We start from the raw sequence: 22,263 nt of genomic DNA, 5'->3' as shown, positions 1-22,263 counted from the left end.
GGAAAAGAAATTCCGTACTGAATTAAGATGAGGATTCTTCACCATATGACTTATTCAAGTCAGTAGTTACAAGTTAGATAGGTTAAACTTGATGGACTAACATCTTTTTTCAGACTAAATTACTATGTTACTATGGGCCAGATTCTCTAAGCTTCAAAAGTGATAAAATGGAGAGTGATAAACGTCCAGCCAATCAGCTCCTACCTGCCATGTCACAGGCTGTGTTTGAAAAATGTCAGACAGGAGCTGATTGGCTGGCTGTTTATCACTCTCCATTTTATCACTTTTGAAGCTTAGAGAATCTGGCCCTATGTCTGCAGTAGTGTCAGTTACAGATGTCCCCAGTAGTACCATTTACATATCATGTCCACAGTAGTGCCAGTTACAGATGCCCCAGTAGTGCCATTTACACATCATGTCCATAATAGTGCCTATTACAGATGTCGCCTGTAGTGACAGTTACATGTCATGACCCCAGTAGTGCAAGTTACAGATGTCCCCAGTAGTGCCAGTTACAGATGGTCCCCCCTCCCCCCCCAAAAAAGTACATTCTGGAGACTATGGTTTTCGGAACAATTTGGATAATGGATATTTGGATAAGTCAAACTCAACCTGTATATTGGAAATATGGATTAAAGAAATTCTGCGATGTGGCCATTCAGAGGTTTTGGTCAATCTGTCTTATAGGAATTAAAGCGTATTCAATTTAGTCAAGACTAAAAAAAATAAAAAGCAGATCTTCTATTTCCTTCCTTACATCCCTGTACTGATTCCGGACACATTCAGCGGCCCCGTGCTTCTCTCTATTGGCTGTTCCAGAAGATCATGCTCCACTACACAGATTAATTCCACCCCCTGGTCCGAGCTCTGGAAAGGGGTAAAAGTCACTTGAACCTTATGTGAATAGATCTGGTCGTCCCGTTTGTATGATCTGCAATGTGACTTCTCGTATCTGTCATTAGGCAGCTCGGTCAGGCTTCCGGCTTCCTTTCTGAACCATTTGGCGTAAAAATCTGGGAAATATCCAGAAATGTAACAGGTCAGAGTCGCTTGTTTGTTATCCTCCAGCCTTGGGGTAATTATGTCTGCGACCTGTGGGGGGCAGATCTCTCCTGGGGAGGGGAAGAAAAACAAAGAGCAATAGTTATCGGAAGCTGATGGTCACTCACAGGCTTAAATCTGCACCGTACTCATACCAACCAATAAGGCCTCTGCTTTGATTATCAAGCACTAGGCAGATGGAAGCTAGCAGCTGATTGGTTGGTATGTTTATCATGCATATTTATGAATAAACCTTATAGCAATATAGATACTTAAGAGTGTATTTATCAAAGCTTGGATAGCAATAAAACCATGAGAGATAAAGTAGTCTGACTCAGTGGTGCCACCCAGATTCAGGAGCCGTACCTGATGGCACCCTTCCATTGGAATGCCTATTGTATATTAGTATTGCGTTATGGGTAGTGCTATATTCTATAAGTGTATTGAGTTTCCAGGAATTCTTACCTCTTGCAGTCAGTTCTTTGGTCTCAGGTTCATCCATAGACGTATGGTGCCAAGTCACATAAAGCTTATATTGGGCATCGGCCAAGCTGCACCCCAGAATGCCACATTCGCTGGTAACATCCCACAAGAAGCCATCGTCATGCTCCTTGAAGGTTTCCGTGTGTAGTATGCCCTGCTGCACTCCTCTCCTGGGTTCTATCTCGTCCCGGTGCCACCTGATGCTGATCTCTTTGGGATAAAACATCATGAGATGCAGAGAGAAGTGCACCACCCCACACTCATCATCCAGTGTCCTCTGTATGGGCTCCTCCTAAGGTTTCGCTGGGTGGTAACAACAAGATGAAGAACGTAAAGAGTCGGCCATGGGTGAGGCATCTACATTGTTCTCACAAAACCACAATATATGTATCTAAAATTGTTAATGCACTAATTTAAAGTATCTTTTTGAGATATTGGATGGGTCTATGACAGTTTGTCCTCAATCCAGAAGCTACTACATGTCAGCCACTGTTACATCCAGGTTACACTGTGTCTACCAGAGGTGAAGCCAGCCCCACGTTCTATGATGAACCTGCTGACGAGCCCATTGGGCTTCTCCATACTAAAGCTGGGTACACACTACACAATGAGCCAGTTTCTGACCATTCTGCCTGATTATGTGATAGGTGATGGCCGGGTCCCCGATATGGTGGAACACATGACACACAGGCCCGGCGTCCCATAGGTGGAACACATGACACACAGGCCTGGCGTCCCATAGGTGGAACACATGACACACAGGCCTGGCGTCCCATAGGTGGAACACATGACACACAGGCCCGGCCTCCCATAGGTGAAACACATGACACACAGGCCCGGCGTCCCATAGGTGGAACACATGACACACAGGCCCAGCGTCCAATAGGTGGAACACATGACACACAGGCCCGGCGTCCCATAGGTGAAACACATGACACACAGGCCCGGCGTCCCATAGATGAAACACATGACACACAGGCCTGGCCTCCCATAGGTGAAACACATGACACACAGGCCCGGCCTCCCATAAGTGGAACACATGACACACAGGCCCGGCCTCCCATAGGTGAAACACATGACACACAGGCCTGGCCTCCCATAGGTGAAACACATGACACACAGGCCCGGCCTCCCATAGGTGGAACACATGACACACAGGCCCAGCATCCAATAGGTGGAACACATGACACACAGCCCCGGCCTCCCATAGGTGGAACACATGACACACAGGCCCGGCCTCTCATAGGTGAAACACATGACACACACTCCTGGCCTCCTATAGGTGGAGCACATGACACACAGGCCCAGCGTCCCATAGGTGGAACACATGACACACAGACCTGGCCTCCCATAGGTGGAACACATGACACACAGGCCTGGCCTCCCATAGGTGGAACACATGACACACAGGCCCAGCGTCCAATAGGTTTAACACATGACACACAGGCCTGACGTCCCATAGGTGGAACACATGACACACAGGCCTGGCTTACCATAGGTGGAACACATGACACACAGGCCTGGCTTCCCATAGGTGGAACACATGACACACAGGCCCAGCGTCCAATAGGTGGAACACATGACACACAGGCCCGGCGTCCCATAGGTGGAACACATGACACACAGGCCTGGCCTCACATAGGTGGATTATAACATTCACATCTTGTACAGTAGAAGTATATCTATATAATAATATGGGCAGGAGAGCGGTACAATGTAGTTACACATATGACTGCGTCTCGCTGTGGACCTAGCATCCCACTAGTGATTATTACTGGCATAATAGAAGACTCGGGTGGTGGATGCATCTCTGCATGTACTGCGATTCCATCGTTGTCATGTAACTACTAATATGTGATATCATTAGTCATTATATAACAGAATAGGCCGCTAGAACACGGTTAGCTTCCCTGCATGCTGCGCCCAGTGTCCTATGAGCATAGAACGTTCCTGGTAGAGGAGGGTGAGGCAATATAGTGGGGGTTCGGGCTAAATTGTGGGTGGGGGTAGGGATAATCCCCATACACACTAGGCAATATTGTGTACAATATTGCCTAGTGTGTACACTCCATATCATTAACTCTATCTGCACATGTTACATCTGCCCCACCTGCAGTGCAGACACACTGTAGGGACTCCATGTGGACTGTCTCCTCTCTCTCACCCGGGTCTCGGAGAGTCAGCTCCTGTGCGCCATGGCTGTCTGTGTACTGATGATCCCAGCTTACACACACTCTCCAGTCTGGATTTCTCAGGAGCGACTCTGGAATTCGGACCTTGCTACAGACTGTGTATTTGTTATCTGCCTGTTCTGTGTAGCGATTCCTACAAGTAACAGCTTCTTGTGCATCACCGACTCCACACGTCCAGTCAGTCTGTATGTATCGGGGATATAATATCTCTAGAGTCTGGGAATACTTTATCTCTCCATTGTCACACAGACTCGGGATAACCGCTCCCGCTGGAAAACAACCACAGATAATTGTATTACCTCCTCCAAATACAGTATTTGCTTTATATAATAGAGTGTAATGGGCTATAGACTCATATTCTACAATGTTACTTCTATGGAATTATATCACTTTATTTCTGCAAATTACTGTGTAGTTAGCAGTAACATTTTCAATAATATTAATGCTGGGGACATTATGTAGGGACAGACTGGTGCACAGGGTCAACCAAAGGACCGTATCCTGTATACCTGTACTAGGAAAAAGTTGTGGTAGCTACATTGTAGCACCTCCTTTACAGACTCCGAGACTCAGTCGCACACCGATATACCAGAGTCTCCTGGTGCATTGCAAATAAAAGATGCATTTTCAGAAAAAGCAGATGCAAGAATAGCTTCCAGTGCCAGCAGAGTCTCACGGGACCTGGCGCGATGGGAGGGGCTGTTTGATGCGACTGCAGCAGTGATGTACGAGGACACATCTGGGAAATGGTAGTCACTGGACCACTTAGCATAGTTTGTAACCTTGTCAATTTTAACACCCAAGGAAACACCAAGAAACCTTTATAGACACAGCAAAAAAAAATGTTTTTGCACTGAACTCCTAAAATTCATGTCCCCGCCCCCAATTCCCACCAATACTATTTGCTCTCTTCCTGTCAGCTTCGTTCTCACCTGCAGGAGTCGCTCGGTCACCTGATCCCTCTGACAGAGTCAGCCTTTCAAATCCATCAACTGGAAATAGAATTTAAGAGATTATCACATAAGAGGCAGTAAAAAATATGGTGATTAACTAAATAAAGTAAATATTATTATTCATTGTACGTATACTAATGTATCATTGTACTTGCTTGTAACATGCTGTGAATGTTTGCAGTATACCAGCTCTTTATAGAATGCAAATAAAAATGTATAAAGATTCCAATGCATTATGAAAATGGATAAAGAATGTAACTAAACAAAAAACATACAACAGCAAACAAAATACAGGAATAGTTCATTAGTTTAACAGAATCCACATGGTAAGACTACTACAGCAGTCCCCACTGGTCATTTTGTGTCCATCCAGATCATATTTACATTATACTAGGAACATTTTAAATTCATTTAGAGATATTACTATATAACTAGGTGATTCATCGCACCCTACGGGCGCTCTTCACACCGTCGTAAGGGGCTGCGCCCCCTTAATTTGTGAACATTTGTATATGAGAAATATGGTTAGAATTGTATGTAAGATGCCTGTATTGCAACTTGAGTTATAGGTGAAATGTGTTAAATAGAGAGCATATGATGTGGAAGGGGGTGTGTATTGTTTTGTTTAATTAAAAAGCGGTTACAGAGTAAGATGTACATTGATAGTGTGGATGGTAAAGTGACATTTGTGGGTGTGGGGGGGGGGGGCTGTGTGTGCATGTTGTTTAGGTGTGTGTGTGCAATAGTATAGTAGGGTGTTTCTGAGTCAGCGGCTCCCCACTGGCGGAGGTCACGACACAGGAAAACAGGAGGCTGGGTAGTGATAGGGGTGTGTGGTCATAAGGGGGACTAAAGAGGAGGGTGGGGGACACTGTGCAGCTTCTGCCAGTGGGTGAGGGTCCAGTGTGGCAGTACAGGATGGTGGCCCTGAGTCAGTGTCTCCTCCTACTGGGTGGGAGTTCGGGTGCATCAGAGCAGGAGGCTGGGCTATGAGGCATGATAGGGGCTGTGATGATCCCGGGATCATGCAGCAGCGCAGCGCGACTTATGCCTCACGCAGAGCCCCGGGGTCACTTTGAGTTCCAGAGATCGCACAGGAATACACAATAGCAAAGGTACAAAAGTATTACCTTTATTTTACACACGGGTTATACATGTAAAATCAGCAATTACAGTCTATATACATTATATACAGAAAGGCCATCAGTATTAGTCACGTTATCAGAACCTTACCACGTTACCTTCAGATTAAGCTCAGATGGGCAGGACACGCTAGTCCACGACTCCCAGCGCTGGCTCTCATTCACATCTCTCCCCTCTCTCCCTGCAAACACCCACTTACATCCCAAAGGCACCCCTCTCCCCCTCCCTCAGGAATTCTTAACCCTTCCTATGCTGGGTGCAGTTGCATGAATGTAACAGGGTCTCCTATTACCTGTCCAGGGGCTGATTAACTCACTCCCTTCATCTGGCTTTGAAGCTTGTGTATGTGAGGGATTTCACACCTTCATGTAAACAGATCTCTTCTCTGGAGACTGACCCTGGTGTTATCCATCCTTTAGCTTCTTGTTATTTGGGGGGGAAGTGGAAGTCTCTGCCACTACCTGTTGTCTCTGTTACTAAACACCCTATAAAGAGGTCCTTTGATCCCTGAACCTAAGACTACACAAAATAAACACATTCCAATCTAATCATTTGGTCCATTCTAGCCAGACCATTTGTCTCCACATATACAGTTGCATTATTTGAGTAATATACATTTGGGAAGACTGCCATAATTAACTTCATAGTCACAAATCCCTTATTCATGATACCATCGCAGTTTACTAAGAACAGGACCTGGAGGCAGTGATGTAACCACGGGCAACGCTGATCCTCCCTACCAGTTTCTCCTGTGCCCAGAAAACTATCTTCTTGCCTTCATATGCATATGTAACAGTATGGGATACAGTATACAAAGCTTTGGGAACATATTACAGTCATTTACATAACATGAGGGAATATTTCCCTCCAGTAGCACACATACTCAGCCTAATGGAATAACCTATTTGGATTATTCAGTATAACATCCTATTATTGTCCGACATACAGCCCTGTGATGTCCCCTGTATACAGCAGTCTGGGGAACACAGCTCAGATATGAATACAGTCAGTGATAATATCCGGTTATCGCCGGCATTTCGCAATTCTCTTTGCTGAAGCGCAGAAAGAGGCGGGAGAACAACATATGATGGAAAGGGGCGTGGCCTGGTTTCGTCACACAGCACCCCTGTTGTTTACCGCCGCTGCGATTCACGGCTACACAATGTCCCTGCGTATTGCTTATCCCTGGCCCTCCTGGGCTCAGCCATTCACAGTTTGGCGCACAACCTCCAGTACTCCTGGTACAGGGTTTTCCACTGTCAGGTGGGAATGTTTCCTCATCGCCTTCCCTTTTGGTTGTTCCTCCTCCCTCCGCCTCTGGCGCAACTGGGAGGGGCCCGATCTGTGCACGCAGACCAGCATCCGGGAACCTGGCCGCTCTTAACAATAGTGCTGATGTTGGCTGCAGAGGAGCGGCGGGTACCGACAATGTCCCTCCCTCAAACGCTTTCACATCCACCCCACTTGGGTCTGAAACCTCCCCCAGCCCCTGAAGCTGCTGGGCCTCCCCTGGGCAACCTTCCATCCATGTCTGTTCATCCACCTTGCAGGGCCTCAGCACACTCTGCCCCCACCTGCCCTCAGCACTAGGCAGTGGCCCAGGGAATTCTCCTTCACACCATGGCTGCAGAAGAGCAAGGGGTATCCGCAATCCTTCCCTGGCTCTTCCCTCAAAAGCCCCCACAAACACCTCCCCCAGTTCTATATGGTCCTCTGGACCCTTACGTGATGCTTGAAGGGCCTTGCTGGTGGGATCCTTCTCCCCCACCTCCCAGGGCCTGAGCACACCCAGCCTCCACCTGCCCTCAGCAGCAGGCAGCGGTCCTGGGGATTCTTCTTCACACACTGGCTGCAGAGAAGTAGGGGGTATCCGCAAGTCTCCCCCTGATTTACCCACAATCCCCCCCCTTGGGTCGAACACCTCCCCCAGCCCTTTGAACAATAACTGCTGGGCCTCCCCTGGGCAAACTTCCATCTTCCCCAGGGTGCACTGCTTCCCCAGCCTGGCTATGAGAGGGGCTGGTGGGGTGGCATTGTACGGCAGCACTGCTGGCATCTCCCTTACAGCCCCAGGTGCAAACTCACATTCTCTTGCTCGTGCCATGCTGGGTGGTGAGGTGTCTTCCTCTGAGGCGCAGGGGGGTGCTGAGCTATGCCTCTGACCATCCCCTCCATGTTTGCTTGCTTGGCTGCCTGTTTGCGGCAGCGGCTCCCCGGGCACATAATTACAGTCAGTCACTCTTGCAGGGGACTCACAGAAGCGCTGCACCCCAGCCTCTACTCCCTGCTCTGGCACCCCGGTCACATACCTGCCTTTTGACTTCAGCTCCTCCTGGCTCTGATGGCTAAGTGGGAACAGTCCTGGATAATCCTCCTGGGGTGGTAGAGTGGCAGAGCACACACCAGCCACATTTCCTTCCATCTCCCCCTGCTGAATATGCTGGGGCTCCTGGGGCAAGATGCCCTCATTCGCTGGGCCGCTGGTGGTCATGTAGGGGAGAAGTACTGCCCCCTCTGCTGGGGCACAATCATTGTAGACCCCCTGGCCACTAGTTTCAAAGTCTCCATCTCCCACATCTGCAAAAGGGAAGATGTACTGCCATTCTTCCTGGGGTGCCATTTTTGGGTGCACCCCCATCCTTTGGCTAGCTGCTTGGAGCAGTGGCTGACCACTGCTTTGTACCTCCTGTGGCGAGGACTCAGCCATCACAGTCCCAGCCTCCGAGATCTGCTCTGCTCTGGGGCTATTCTCTGGGGCAGCCCCTGCACTGTATACTGGCACTGCTCCATCTATCACGGGCTCCGTGTGCACCAGTCCATCATCACCATGTGGGGCCACAGTGCCCCGCTCAGCCACACTACTTGGCACAATGCAGGGGGAATAAATATCGTCTTCCCGATATCCATCTGCCACAATCACAGTCCATGATGTTAGGGCTCCTTTAGAGTCCGGGGTCCCTGGTGCGATATCACAGGGACACTCCACAGCTAGTTCCTCATTTCCCAACTCACTGAATGGGAACAGTTCTGTGATTTCTCCCTGTGTCAGTGGGGGATCTAGTTCTGTGGCTCTCTGAGGATGCATAAGCTGCAGCAGCCGACGTTCCTCTGCCTCCCCCCGCTGACACTGGTCCAGCCACTCTGGGGAATTCAGCTGCCCCTGTGCCAGGGCGACCCTCTCTGCATTATCATAACAGTGCAGGAGACACTGCAACTGCTCCTGGACACTTCTCAGTTCTCCTGGACACAGGACCCAGTTCCTATACACGCTGAATGCATGTAGCGGGTCCTCCTGTTGCTCATACACCCATCGAATAAGAGTGCAGTGTGAGCGGCCTTCAGGGGGTGTGCTGCATCGTAGCCTCCATTCGTCAGTTAGGTCCTCCAGACTCATTCTTGCTAATGGAGCTCCAGATTCTGCAGGCCACAGTTCCTCTGCCTCCCCCCCTGGGATCTCGGTAGTGGACCCCTCGGTCATCCACCCCGGTGGCACCATCAACTCCTCCTCCCTTTGAGTTCTCTTCGCGGGCTCCTTCCCAGGAACCACTTTACCCGGTGCTGGCACGCTGGCCTCAGCGATCCGGCTTCTATGCATTAGCTGATGCGTGGCGTTACTTACTTCTGTGACAAAAGTCTTCCACGCCACCGTATGCAGCAGGTTTCCTGCAGCAGCCTCAGATACATACTGCTCAAATTCATCGGTCAGGTAAGCTGCTTTCTCCTCTGTAGTAGCTCCTGTCCATACATTAATCCACCGATATGCTGCTTCCCAATCCTCCCAGAGGGGCTGCATCAGCGTGGATGGGCTTCTCCAGTCCCATTCCTCAGCCAGACGACTCCATGACGATTCCTCATCTATGAGCCTCACTGCTCTGGGTGACTGTGGGCACCTCTTGCCTCTCTTTGGACGTCTCTGTCCTTTTCCTGGAGCCATTCTCCACACGGGCTGCACTCGTAGAGCTTGGTCAGCGTCACTTGCTGGACCCCCTTACGTCAGCTTCCGCTTCTGGGCCACGGCACACTCCGCCGTTCCCTCGCTTGCAGGGATTGTCCCCTGGACAAGCCGGCACTTAAGCGGAATTCTTCCCTCGCTTAATGCCCTCGCAAAGTATACTTTTTCTTCTCCCCGGCATCCTTGTTAGGAACAATGGTTACCAGGTCCCTCAAACATGAGCTAATACTGGCCAATTACTGGCTATTGTGTTTCCAGAGCCTGGTCGCATCAAGATACGAGCCCCTAGCTCTCCCTCCTTTGGGTGTGCGATCCCCACCGCTTGCCACCAATTGTGATGATCCCGGGATCATGCAGCACTGCAGCGCGACTTATGCCTCACGCAGAGCCCCGGGGTCACTTTGAGTTCCAGAGATCGCACAGGAATACACAATAGCAAAGGTACAAAAGTATTACCTTTATTTTACACACGGGTTATACATGTAAAATCAGCAATTACAGTCTATATACATTATATACAGAAAGGCCATCAGTATTAGTCACGTTATCAGAACCTTACCACGTTACCTTCAGATTAAGCTCAGATGGGCAGGACACGCTAGTCCACGACTCCCAGCGCTGGCTCTCATTCACATCTCTCCCCTCTCTCCCTGCAAACACCCACTTACATCCCAAAGGCACCCCTCTCCCCCTCCCTCAGGAATTCTTAACCCTTCCTATGCTGGGTGCAGTTGCATGAATGTAACAGGGTCTCCTATTACCTGTCCAGGGGCTGATTAACTCACTCCCTTCATCTGGCTTTGAAGCTTGTGTATGTGAGGGATTTCACACCTTCATGTAAACAGATCTCTTCTCTGGAGACTGACCCTGGTGTTATCCATCCTTTAGCTTCTTGTTATTTGGGGGGGAAGTGGAAGTCTCTGCCACTACCTGTTGTCTCTGTTACTAAACAGCCTATAAAGAGGTCCTTTGATCCCTGAACCTATGTGATGATCCCGGGATCTTGCAGCAGCGCAGCGCGACTTATGCCTCACGCAGAGCCCCCAGGGTCACTCCGAGTTCCAAAGATCGCACAGGAATACACAATAGCAAAGGTACAAAAGTATTACCTTTATTTTACACATGGGTTATACATGTAAAATCAGCAATTACAGTCTATATACAATATATACAGAAAGGCCATCAGTATTAGTCACGTTATCAGAACCTTACCACGACACCACTCAGGTTAGCTTCAGATGGACAGGACCCGCAAGTCCACAACTTCCAGCGCTGACGCTCAGTCACTTCTCTCCCCTCTCTCCCTCCAAACACCCACTTACATCCCAAAAGCACCCCTCTCCCCCTCCCTCAGGAATTCTTAACCCTTTCTATGCTGGGTGCAGTTGCATGAATGTAACAGGGTCTCCTATTACCTGTCCATTGGCTGATTAACTCACTCCGTTCATCTGGCTTTGAAGCTTGTGTACGTGAGGGATTTCACACCTTCATGTGAACAGATCTCTTCTCTGGAGACTGACCCTGGTGTTATCCATCCTTAGCCTCTTGTTATTTGGGGGGGGGAAGTGTATGTCTCTGCCACTACCTGTAGTCTCTGTTACTAAACAGCCTATAAAGAGGCCCTTTGATCCCTGAACCAAAAACTATAAACAAACTGACCAGATTCTAATCTAAGCGTTTGGTCACTTCTACCCGGACCATTTGTCTCCACATATACAGTTACAATATTTAAGTAATACGCATTTGGGAAGACTGCCATAATTAACTTCATAGTCACAAATCCCTTATTCATGATACCATCGCAGTTTACTAAGAACATTACCTGGAGGCAGTGACGTAACCACGGGCAACGCTGATCCTCCCTCCCAGTTTCTCCTGTGCCCAGAAACTATCTTCTATCTACAGTATACAAAGCTTTGGGAACATATTACAGTCATTTACATAACATGAGGGAATATTTCCCTCCAGTAGCACACATACTCAGCCTAATGGAATAACCTGTTTGGATTATTCAGTATAACATATTATTATTGTCCGACATACAGCCCTGTGATGTCCCCTGTATGCAGCAGTCTGGGGAACACAGCTCAGATATGAATACAGTCAGTGATAATATCCGGTTATCGCCGGCATTTTGCAATTCTCTTTGCTGAAGCGCAGAAAGAGGCGGGAGAACAACATATGACGGAAAGGGGCGTGGCCTGGTTCCGTCACACAGCACCCCTGTTGTTTACCGCCGCTGCGATTCACGGCTACACAATGTCCCTGCGTATTGCTTATCCCTGGCCCTCCTGGGCTCAGCCATTCACAGTTTATCGCACAACCTCCAGTACTCCTGGTACAGGGTTTTCCACTGTCAGGTGGGAATGTTTCCTCCTCGCCTTCCCTTTTGGTTGTTCCTCCTCCCTCCGCCTCTGGCGCAACTGGGAGGGGCCCGATCTGCGCACGCAGACCAGCATCAGGGAACCTGGCCGCTCTTAAGAACAGTGCTGATGTTGGCTGCAGAGGAGCGGCGGGTACCGACAATGTCCCTCCCTCAAACGCTTTCACATCCACCCCACTTGGGTCTGAAACCTCCCCCAGCCCCTGAAGCTGCTGGGCCTCCCCTGGGCAACCTTCCATCCATGTCTGTTCATCCACCTTGCAGGGCCTCAGCACACTCTGCCCCCACCTGCCCTCAGCAGTAGGCAGTGGCCCAGGGAATTCTCCTTCACACCATGGCTGCAGAAGAGCAGGGGGTATCCGCAATCCTTCCCTGGCTCTTCCCTTAAAAGCCCCCACAAACACCTCCCCCAGTTCTAAATGGTCCTCTGGACCCTTACGTGATGCTTGAAGGTCCTTGCTGGTGGGATCCTTCTCCCCCACCTCCCAGGGCCTGAGCACACCCAGCCTCCACCTTCCCTCAGCAGCAGGCAGCGGTCCTGGGGATTCTCCTTCACACAATGGCTGCAGAGAAGCAGGGGGTATCCGCGAGTCTCCCCCTGATTTACCCACAATCCCCCCCCTTGGGTCGAACACCTCCCCCAGCCCTTTGAACAATAACTGCTGGGCCTCCCCTGGGCAAACTTCCATCTTCCCCAGGGTGCACTGCTTCCCCAGCCTGGCTATGAGAGGGACTGGTGGGGTGGCATTGTACGGCAGCACTGCTGGCATCTCCCTTACAGCCCCAGGTGCAAACTCACATTCTCTTGCTCGTGCCATGCTGGGTAGTGAGGTGTCTTCCTCTGAGGTGCAGGGGGGTGATGAGCTATGCCTTTGACCATCCCCTCCATGTTTGCTTGCTTGGCTGCCTGTTTGCTGCAGCGGCTCCCCGGGCACATAATTACAGTCAGTCACTCTTGCAGGGGACTCGCAGAAGCGCTGCACCCCAGCCTCTACTCCCTGCTCTGGCACCCCGGTCACATACCTGCCTTTTGACTTCAGCTCCTCCTGGCTCTGATGGCTAAGTGGGAACAGTCCTGGATAATCCTCCTGGGGTGGTAGAGTGGCAGAGCACACACCAGACACATTTCCTTCCATCTCCCCCTGCTGAATATGCTGGGGCTCCTGGGGCAAGATGCCCTCATTCCCTGGGCCGCTGGTGGTCATGTAGGGGAGAAGTACTGCCCCCTCTGCTGGGGCACAATCCTTGCAGACCCTCTGGCCGCTAGTTTCAAAGTCTCCATCTCCCACATCTGCAAAAGGGAAGATGTACTGCCATTCTTCCTGGGGTGCCAATTTTGGGTGCACCCCCATCCTTTGGCTAGCTGCTTGGAGCAGTGGCTGACCACTGCTTTGTACCTCCTGTGGCGAGGACTCAGCCATCACAGTCCCAGCCTCCAAGATCTGCTCTGCTCTGGGGCTATTCTCTGGGGCAGCCCCTGCACTGTATACTAGCACTGCTCCATCTATCACGGGCTCCGTGTGCACCAGTCCATCATCACCATGTGGGGCCACAGTGCCCAGCTCCGCCACACTACTTGGCACAATGCAGGGGGAATAAATATCCTCTTCCCGATATCCATCTGCCACAATCACAGTCCATGATGTTAGGGCTCCTTTAGAGTCCGGGGTCCCTGGTGCGATATCACAGGGACACTCCACAGCTAGTTGCTCATTTCCCAACTCACTGAATGGGAACAGTTCTGTGATTTCTCCCTGTGTCAGTGGGGAATCTAGTTCTGTGGCTCTCTGAGGATGCACGAGCCGCAGCAGCCGCTGTTCCTCTGCCTCCACCCTCTGACACTGGTCCAGCCACTCTGTGGAATTCAGCTGTCCCTGTGCCCGGGCGACCCTCTCTGCATTATCATAACAGTGCAGGAGACACTGTAACTGCTCCTGGACACTTCTCAGTTCTCCTGGACACAGGACCCAGTTCCTATACACGCTGAATGCATGTAGCGGGTCCTCTTGTTGCTCGTACACCCATCGGATAAGAGTGCAGTGTGAGCGGCCTTCGGGGGGTGTGCTGCATCGTAGCCTCCATTCGTCAGTTAGGTCCTCCAGACTCATTCTCGCTAATGGAGCTCCAGATTCTGCAGGCCACAGTTCCTCTGCCTCCCCCCCTGGGATCTCGGTAGTGGACCCCTCGGTCATCCACCCCGGTGGCACCATCAACTCCTCCTCCCTTTGAGTTCTCTTTGCGGGCTCCTTCCCAGGAACCACGTTACCCGGTGCTGGCACGCTGGCCGCAGCGATCCGGCTTCTATGCATTAGCTGATGCGTGGCGTTACTTACTTCTGTGACAAAAGCCTTCCACGCCACCGTATGCAGCAGTTTTCCTGCAGCAGCCTCAGATACATACTGCTTAAATTCATCGGTCAGGTAAGCTGCTTTCTCCTCTGTAGTAGCTCCTGTCCATACATTAATCCACCGATATGCTGCTTCCCAATCCTCCCAGAGAGGCTGCATCAGCGTGGATGGGCTTCTCCAGTCCCATTCCTCAGCCAGACGACTCCATGACGATTCCTCATCTATGAGCCTCACTGCTCTGGGTGACTGTGGGCACCTCTTGCCTCTCTTTGGACGTCTCTGTCCTTTTCCTGGAGCCATTCTCCACACGGGCTGCACTCGTAGAGCTTGGTCAGCGTCACTTGCTGGACCCCCTTACGTCAGCTTCCGCTTTTGGGCCACGGCACACTCCGCCGTTCCCTCGCTTGCAGGGATTGTCCCCTGGACAAGCCGGCACTTAAGCGGAATTCTTCCCTCGCTTAATGCCCTCGCAAAGTATACTTTTTCTTCTCCCCGGCATCCTTGTTAGGAACAATGGTTACCAGGTCCCTCAAACATGAGCTAATACTGGCCAATTACTGGCTATTGTGTTTCCAGAGCCTGGTCGCATCAAGATACGAGCCCCTAGCTCTCCCTCCTTTGGGTGTGCGATCCCCACCGCTTGCCACCAATTGTGATGATCCCGGGATCTTGCAGCAGCGCAGCGCGACTTATGCCTCACGCAGAGCCCCCAGGGTCACTCCGAGTTCCAAAGATCGCACAGGAATACACAATAGCAAAGGTACAAAAGTATTACCTTTATTTTACACATGGGTTATACATGTAAAATCAGCAATTACAGTCTATATACAATATATACAGAAAGGCCATCAGTATTAGTCACGTTATCAGAACCTTACCACGACACCACTCAGGTTAGCTTCAGATGGACAGGACCCGCAAGTCCACAACTTCCAGCGCTGACGCTCAGTCACTTCTCTCCCCTCTCTCCCTCCAAACACCCACTTACATCCCAAAAGCACCCCTCTCCCCCTCCCTCAGGAATTCTTAACCCTTTCTATGCTGGGTGCAGTTGCATGAATGTAACAGGGTCTCCTATTACCTGTCCATTGGCTGATTAACTCACTCCGTTCATCTGGCTTTGAAGCTTGTGTACGTGAGGGATTTCACACCTTCATGTGAACAGATCTCTTCTCTGGAGACTGACCCTGGTGTTATCCATCCTTAGCCTCTTGTTATTTGGGGGGGGGGAGTGTATGTCTCTGCCACTACCTGTAGTCTCTGTTACTAAACAGCCTATAAAGAGGCCCTTTGATCCCTGAACCAAAAACTATAAACAAACTGACCAGATTCTAATCTAAGCGTTTGGTCACTTCTACCCGGACCATTTGTCTCCACATATACAGTTACAATATTTAAGTAATACGCATTTGGGAAGACTGCCATAATTAACTTCATAGTCACAAATCCCTTATTCATGATACCATCGCAGTTTACTAAGAACATTACCTGGAGGCAGTGACGTAACCACGGGCAACGCTGATCCTCCCTCCCAGTTTCTCCTGTGCCCAGAAACTATCTTCTTGTCTTTATATGCATATGTAACAGTATGGGATACAGTATACAAAGCTTTGGGAACATATTACAGTCATTTACATAACATGAGGGAATATTTCCCTCCAGTAGCACACATACTCAGCCTAATGGAATAACCTGTTTGGATTATTCAGTATAACATATTATTATTGTCCGACATACAGCCCTGTGATGTCCCCTGTATGCAGCAGTCTGGGGAACACAGCTCAGATATGAATACAGTCAGTGATAATATCCGGTTATCGCCGGCATTTTGCAATTCTCTTTGCTGAAGCGCAGAAAGAGGCGGGAGAACAACATATGACGGAAAGGGGCGTGGCCTGGTTCCGTCACAACCTAAGACTACACAAAATAAACACATTCCAATCTAATCATTTGGTCCATTCTAGCCAGACCATTTGTCTCCACATATACAGTTGCATTATTTGAGTAATATACATTTGGGAAGACTGCCATAATTAACTTCATAGTCACAAATCCCTTATTCATGATACCATCGCAGTTTACTAAGAACAGGACCTGGAGGCAGTGATGTAACCACGGGCAACGCTGATCCTCCCTACCAGTTTCTCCTGTGCCCAGAAAACTATCTTCTTGCCTTCATATGCATATGTAACAGTATGGGATACAGTATACAAAGCTTTGGGAACATATTACAGTCATTTACATAACATGAGGGAATATTTCCCTCCAGTAGCACACATACTCAGCCTAATGGAATAACCTATTTGGATTATTCAGTATAACATCCTATTATTGTCCGACATACAGCCCTGTGATGTCCCCTGTATACAGCAGTCTGGGGAACACAGCTCAGATATGAATACAGTCAGTGATAATATCCGGTTATCGCCGGCATTTCGCAATTCTCTTTGCTGAAGCGCAGAAAGAGGCGGGAGAACAACATATGACGGAAAGGGGCGTGGCCTGGTTTCGTCACAGGGGCATGTGGGCAAAACAGCGTCAGCGACTCCCCAGTGGTGGAAGTTACGGTTCAGGAGAGCAGGAGGCTGGGTAGTAATAGGGGTGTGTGAGTATATGGGGGACTAAAGAGGGGCTTAGGGGTGCCGTGAATTGCGGGAGGGGCGCGGGGGGGTGCCGTGAATCAAGGGAGGGAGGGGGCGCAGGTGTCGGCGAATCGTGGGAGAGGGTGGGGGTCCGCAAAGCGTGGGAGGGGGCGTGAATTGCGCAAGGGGGGTTGCGAATCGCGGAGGGGGGGTGCGCGGAGGGTCCGTGAATTGCGGGAGGGGGGGGGCACGGGGCGCGATGAATCAATGAATCACCTATGTATACACATACAAAAGCAACCTAAGAATCATAATATACTGTACAGGCAAAAAATCCCACTCACCTGCACTTCACAATTTGTGATATAAACCTTGTTCTGCCCATATGGCCTCATTTATGTAGGGAAGACAACCACCACGTTTAAATAACGTAATAATATAGCTTGCAAGCATTGTCTCGCCTCTGGGTGATCACTTGTCCCTTACTTTAGGGACAAGTGATCTCCTAGAGGCGAGACACTGCTTGCAATCTGGCCATGCAATAGCCAGCATTAGATCTAGACTAATTGATCAAATTCCCCTACCTGTACGTGGTGGCAATGGGAACAACATGCTCCTACAGAGGAAGACATTCTCGATCCATAAACTGTACAGCTTATAGCTATATAGCATTGTTACCATTAATAATATTGTTCTGTTTCTCATCATATTTTTTTTTCATTTCTGGTTAACACCCACAAATATTGGATGAATTTATATCTAAACAAGTAAGAGCCCATCTAGAGTATAGGGGGGTGGGTGTCTAATGGGGGTGCTCGGTGGGGGTTGCCTCTCAGCAGCTGCAAATGACAAGGTAGTTAGTCCTGTATAAGTAGAAAAAGGGGAAAAAGGTAGAAGTGCTAACAACAATTAATGAGCAAATTGGATGATCTTTACAATTTTAAAGATTTAATATATGCATGAATAGCATAACAATAAAATAATGCATAAGAGTTTTTATAAGAAAAGAAACAATTCACATGTGACACAATACAAATGGATGGTTAAAAAACCCCTTTTTTGCCGCTTTGAAACATCAATAGGGAGAGTCCGTTCCTAGAATACCCAGAGCAATGTCATTTTTGATGTTAGTGCTGCTACCTTTTTCCCCTTTGAATTTATATCTAGCCTATAGAAGTAAAATACTATATTGGTTGCTATGGAAACACAATGCTGCCTGTGTGCATACGTGCTCTGATGACGTGATCTGCCTGAACCTGAGTGCTCTGGCGGCCCGATACGCCTTTCGGCTGATGGAGTGAGCTAGCGGCACACAGGTGAGCACACAGGTGATACGTGTTCTTGGCTGTATTGTATTTATCCCTGACAACGGGTCTGAGCACATGAAACATGTTGGAATAAAGTTTGATGTTTTTCACTGCATGTACCGTCTCCAGGTCTGAGCACTATGCGACCTGACTGTATAGCTTATTGTTACAGTTCTCACCCATAAATGTGTAATAGCCGTCAGCCTGGAGATGCAGCATCTGTTACCTCTCTTGTACTGTCAGCAATTCCTCTGGGTGAAGGGCTCACAGGTCAGGGAGGGTGGGCGCTCAGAAGAGCAGATAAAGGTAGTGAAATGTCCCATCTCTGGACTCGTTTCTCTGCTATCGGGGTGCAACGGTATCATCAGAAGACAGCTATGACACTGTGACAATAAGCTATGACCCTGTGACAGTAAGCCATGACCCTGTGACAATAAGCTATGACACTGTGACAATAAGCTATGACCCTGTGACAATAAGCCATGACCCTGTGACAATAAGCCATGACACTGTGACAATAAGCTACGACACTGTGACAATAAGCTGTGACACTGTGACAATAAGCCATGACACTGTGACAATAAGCCGTGACACTGTGACAATAAGCCGTGACACTGTGACAATAAGCCGTGACACTGTGACAATAAGCTGACACTGTGACAATAAGCCGTGACCCTGTGACAATAAACCGTGACCCTGTGACAATAAGCCGTGACCCTGTGACAATAAGCTGTGACACTGTGACAATAAGCCATGACCCTGTGACAATAAGCCATGACACTGTGACAATAAGCCATGACACTGAGACAATAAGCCATGACCCTGTGACAATAAGCCGTGACACTGTGACAATAAGCTGTGACACTGTGACAATAAGCCGTGACACTGTGGCAATAAGCTATGACCCTGTGACAATTAAATATACAATCAGGAGGTTAAGCAGAGCACTGAGATCAGAGGATTATTCATTGAAAGAAGTGTAATATCTATTACATCCTGTAAATAAGGTTTGTATGTAACTATTGCTGTGACATTGATGTTCTGAGACTTACATTTTATTAAAAAGTACATTATTTACTCACAAGTGACGTCACTGTGTTATATATACAGGAGAGAGAGATCTGAGACATGAGAGCAGCTCTCCCCCTGTGTAGGGATGGCCTTCGACCATCGATGATTCGAAATGATCGATGGTTAATGGCCGATGTCGAATACTTTTGCCATCGATGGGGGAGAACCAGATGGTTTCCCTCCATCGATGGAATAGCAAAACGATGTTTTGCTTTTTATTTTTCTTCAAAGTGTCGGGACACGGAGCATAGCTCCGCCCCCCGACACCCGCGAAGCCCCGCCCCCTGTGTTTTGATTGGCCCGCAGGCCAATCAATCAAATACAATGGATGACCATCGATATGGCCATCCCTACCCCTGTGTCACCGCCGGGGACACAAGAGCCCGCACCCACCTGACTCCTCCCTAATCACCACTCACCGCACACTGGTCTCCCCTGCTGTGCCGCCGGCATGACCGCCCCCTCCCCCCAGCCACCATACTCCGCGCGCTCCGCCCACATCCCCACGTGATCCCACCGTGCCGCACGTCCATTGGCTGAACCTTTCCAGCACGTTGGCGTGGCGTCACCTGACGCCTGGAGACGCTCAGGGGCGGGGCCAGGGCAGTCCCTTGACGTCACAGACACAATAGAATGTCGGGAGATCGCAGTGAGAGCACACGCACGACGACATCGGTGACCGTCCTGGCTGCAGCCTGGAGAGAGAGGCTGATAGTTCTCACTGCATATGGCCCCTATGTACTAAAGGTAAACCCCTGAGTGTGACCCAGCCAGAGCTCCATACAGGGCGCAGCCAATCAGCTCCTAGTCCCAAGTCACAGGAAATGGCAGTTGGGGGCATACGGCTCCTGTGTACTAAAGGCACCGCACTGAGTGTACCCATCCCCAGCCGGAGTCCTGGGACTTCACATTCTCCATACAGGGTGCAGCCAATCAGCTCCTAGTCCCAAGTCACAGGAAATGGCAGTTGGGGACTAACGGCTGCTGCATTATCACGGTCACTTCATCACTTACCCAGACTTCATACATCTGCCCCTCAGGAATGTGTAGTGAATGTAAGAATAGGAGGGGGGGGGGGGGGTACACTGTATTGGGGTACACTGTAATCTGATCTGCTGCATGTAATGTGCATGACACTGTAAATTATAATGTTGCATAATAATAACTGGGGCGCTGTAATATGGCACAATATGAATGGATGTACTATGACATAGCATACTGGAGGGCACTGCAATGGGTGAGATATGGGGCTCCGACAGTGGGGATCCCGACAGTCACTATCTCGACATCGGGATCCCTACTGCCGGTGCTCCGACAGGGGGGGGCGTGTGCAAAGAAGGCTCTTGTGGGCTCGCTGAACTTCATACTTGCCTACCCTCCCGGAATGGCCGGGAGGGTCCCGCAAATCGGGGGACATCCATGGCAGCTGACTGGCGGGCGGGTGCGCTCCATGCCGGAACGCTGGGCAGTGATACCTGGCGGCCGGGGTGGATGCGCTCCATAGGGGGACATCCATGGCAGCTGACTGGCGGGCGGGGGTGCGCTCCATGCCGGAACGCTGGTCAGTGATACCTGGCGGCCGGGGTGGATGCGCTCCATAGGGGGACATCCATGGCAGCTGACTTGCGGGCAGGGGGTTGCTCCATGCTGGAACGCTGGTCAGTGATATCTGGCGGCCGGGGTGGATGCGCTCCATAGGGGCGACGTCCATGGCAGCTGAATGGCGGAAGAGCGTGCGCTCCATGCCGGAACGCTGGGCAGTCATACCTGGCGGCCGGGGTGGATGCGCTCCATAGGGGGACATCCATGGCAGCTGACAGGCGGGCAGGGGGGCGCTCCATGCTGGAACACTGGGCAGTGATACCTGGCGGCCGGGGTGGATGCGCTCCATAGGGGGACATCCATGGCAGCTGACTGGCGGGCGGGGGTGCGCTCCATGCCGGAACGCTGGGCAGTGATACCTGGCGGCCGGGGTGGATGCGCTCCAAAGGGGGGACATCCATGGCAGCTGACTGGCGGGCGGGGGTGCGCTCCATGCCGGAACGCTGGTCAGTGATACCTGGCGCCCGGGGTGGATGCACTCCATAGGGGGACATCCATGGCAGCTGACTGGCGGGTGGTGGTGCGCTCCATGCTGGAACGCTGGGCAGTGATACCTGGCGGCCGGGGTGGATAAGCTCCATAGGGGGACATCCATGGCAGCTGACTGGCGTGCGGGTGCGCTCCATGCTGGAACGCTGGGCAGTGATACCTGGCAACCGGGGTGGATGCGCTCCATAGGGGGACATCCATGGCAGCTGACTGGCGGGCGGGGGTGCGCTCCATGCCGGAACGCTGGTCAGTGATACCTGGCGGCCGGGGTGGATGCGCTCCATAGGGGGACATCCATGGCAGCTGACTTGCGGGCAGGGGGGCGCTCCATGCTGGAACACTGGGCAGTGGTACCTGGCGGCCGGGGTGGATGCGCTCTATAGGGGGACATCCATGGCAGCTGAATGGCGGAAGGGAGTGCGCTCCATGCCGGAATGCTGTTCAGTGATATCTGGCGGCCCGGGGGGATGCGCTCCATAGGGGGACATCCATAGCAGCTGAATGGAGGAAGGGCGTGCACTCCATGCCGGAGTGCTGGGCAGTGATACCTGGCGGCCGGGGTGGATGCGCTCCATAGGGGGTACATCCATGGCAGCTGACTGGCGGGCGGGGGTGCGCTCCTTGCTGGAATGCTGGGCAGTGATATCTGGCGGCCGGGGTAGATGCGCTCCATAGGGGGACATCCATGGCAGCTGACTGGCGGGCGGGGGTGCGCTC

At 50.7% G+C, this 22,263-nt stretch overlaps 1 protein-coding gene across 4 annotated transcripts in view; it reads right to left on the bottom strand.

Moving 5' to 3' along the window:
- The window catches only part of LOC146021398 (uncharacterized), a 58,424-nt gene extending 38,507 nt beyond the window's left edge, over positions 1–19,917 (bottom strand). The window contains exons 1-5 of one of the 4 annotated variants that reach the window (XM_083155182.1): positions 19,875–19,917; positions 4,649–4,708; positions 3,635–3,985; positions 1,507–1,827; positions 758–1,112 (exon numbers count right to left, since the gene is read on the bottom strand). In XM_083155182.1, the coding sequence (XP_083011308.1) occupies positions 758–1,112; positions 1,507–1,753 (602 nt within the window). In that variant the 5' untranslated portion in view covers positions 1,754–1,827; positions 3,635–3,985; positions 4,649–4,708; positions 19,875–19,917. Of the gene's footprint in view, positions 1–544; positions 1,113–1,506; positions 1,828–3,634; positions 3,986–4,648; positions 4,709–19,466; positions 19,537–19,874 lie in introns of those variants that run through there. The other 3 variants (XM_083155181.1, XM_083155183.1, XM_083155184.1) reach the window with 3 other exon arrangements.
- Between the last annotated feature and the right edge of the window lie 2,346 nt (positions 19,918–22,263).

Source organism: Crinia signifera, chromosome 7, assembly GCF_055691185.1.
Source record: "Crinia signifera chromosome 7, ASM5569118v1, whole genome shotgun sequence".
Lineage (NCBI taxonomy): Eukaryota > Metazoa > Chordata > Amphibia > Anura > Myobatrachidae > Crinia > Crinia signifera.
The sequence above is the reverse complement of the archived record's forward strand: the minus strand, read 5'-3'. Positions and strand labels throughout refer to the sequence as shown.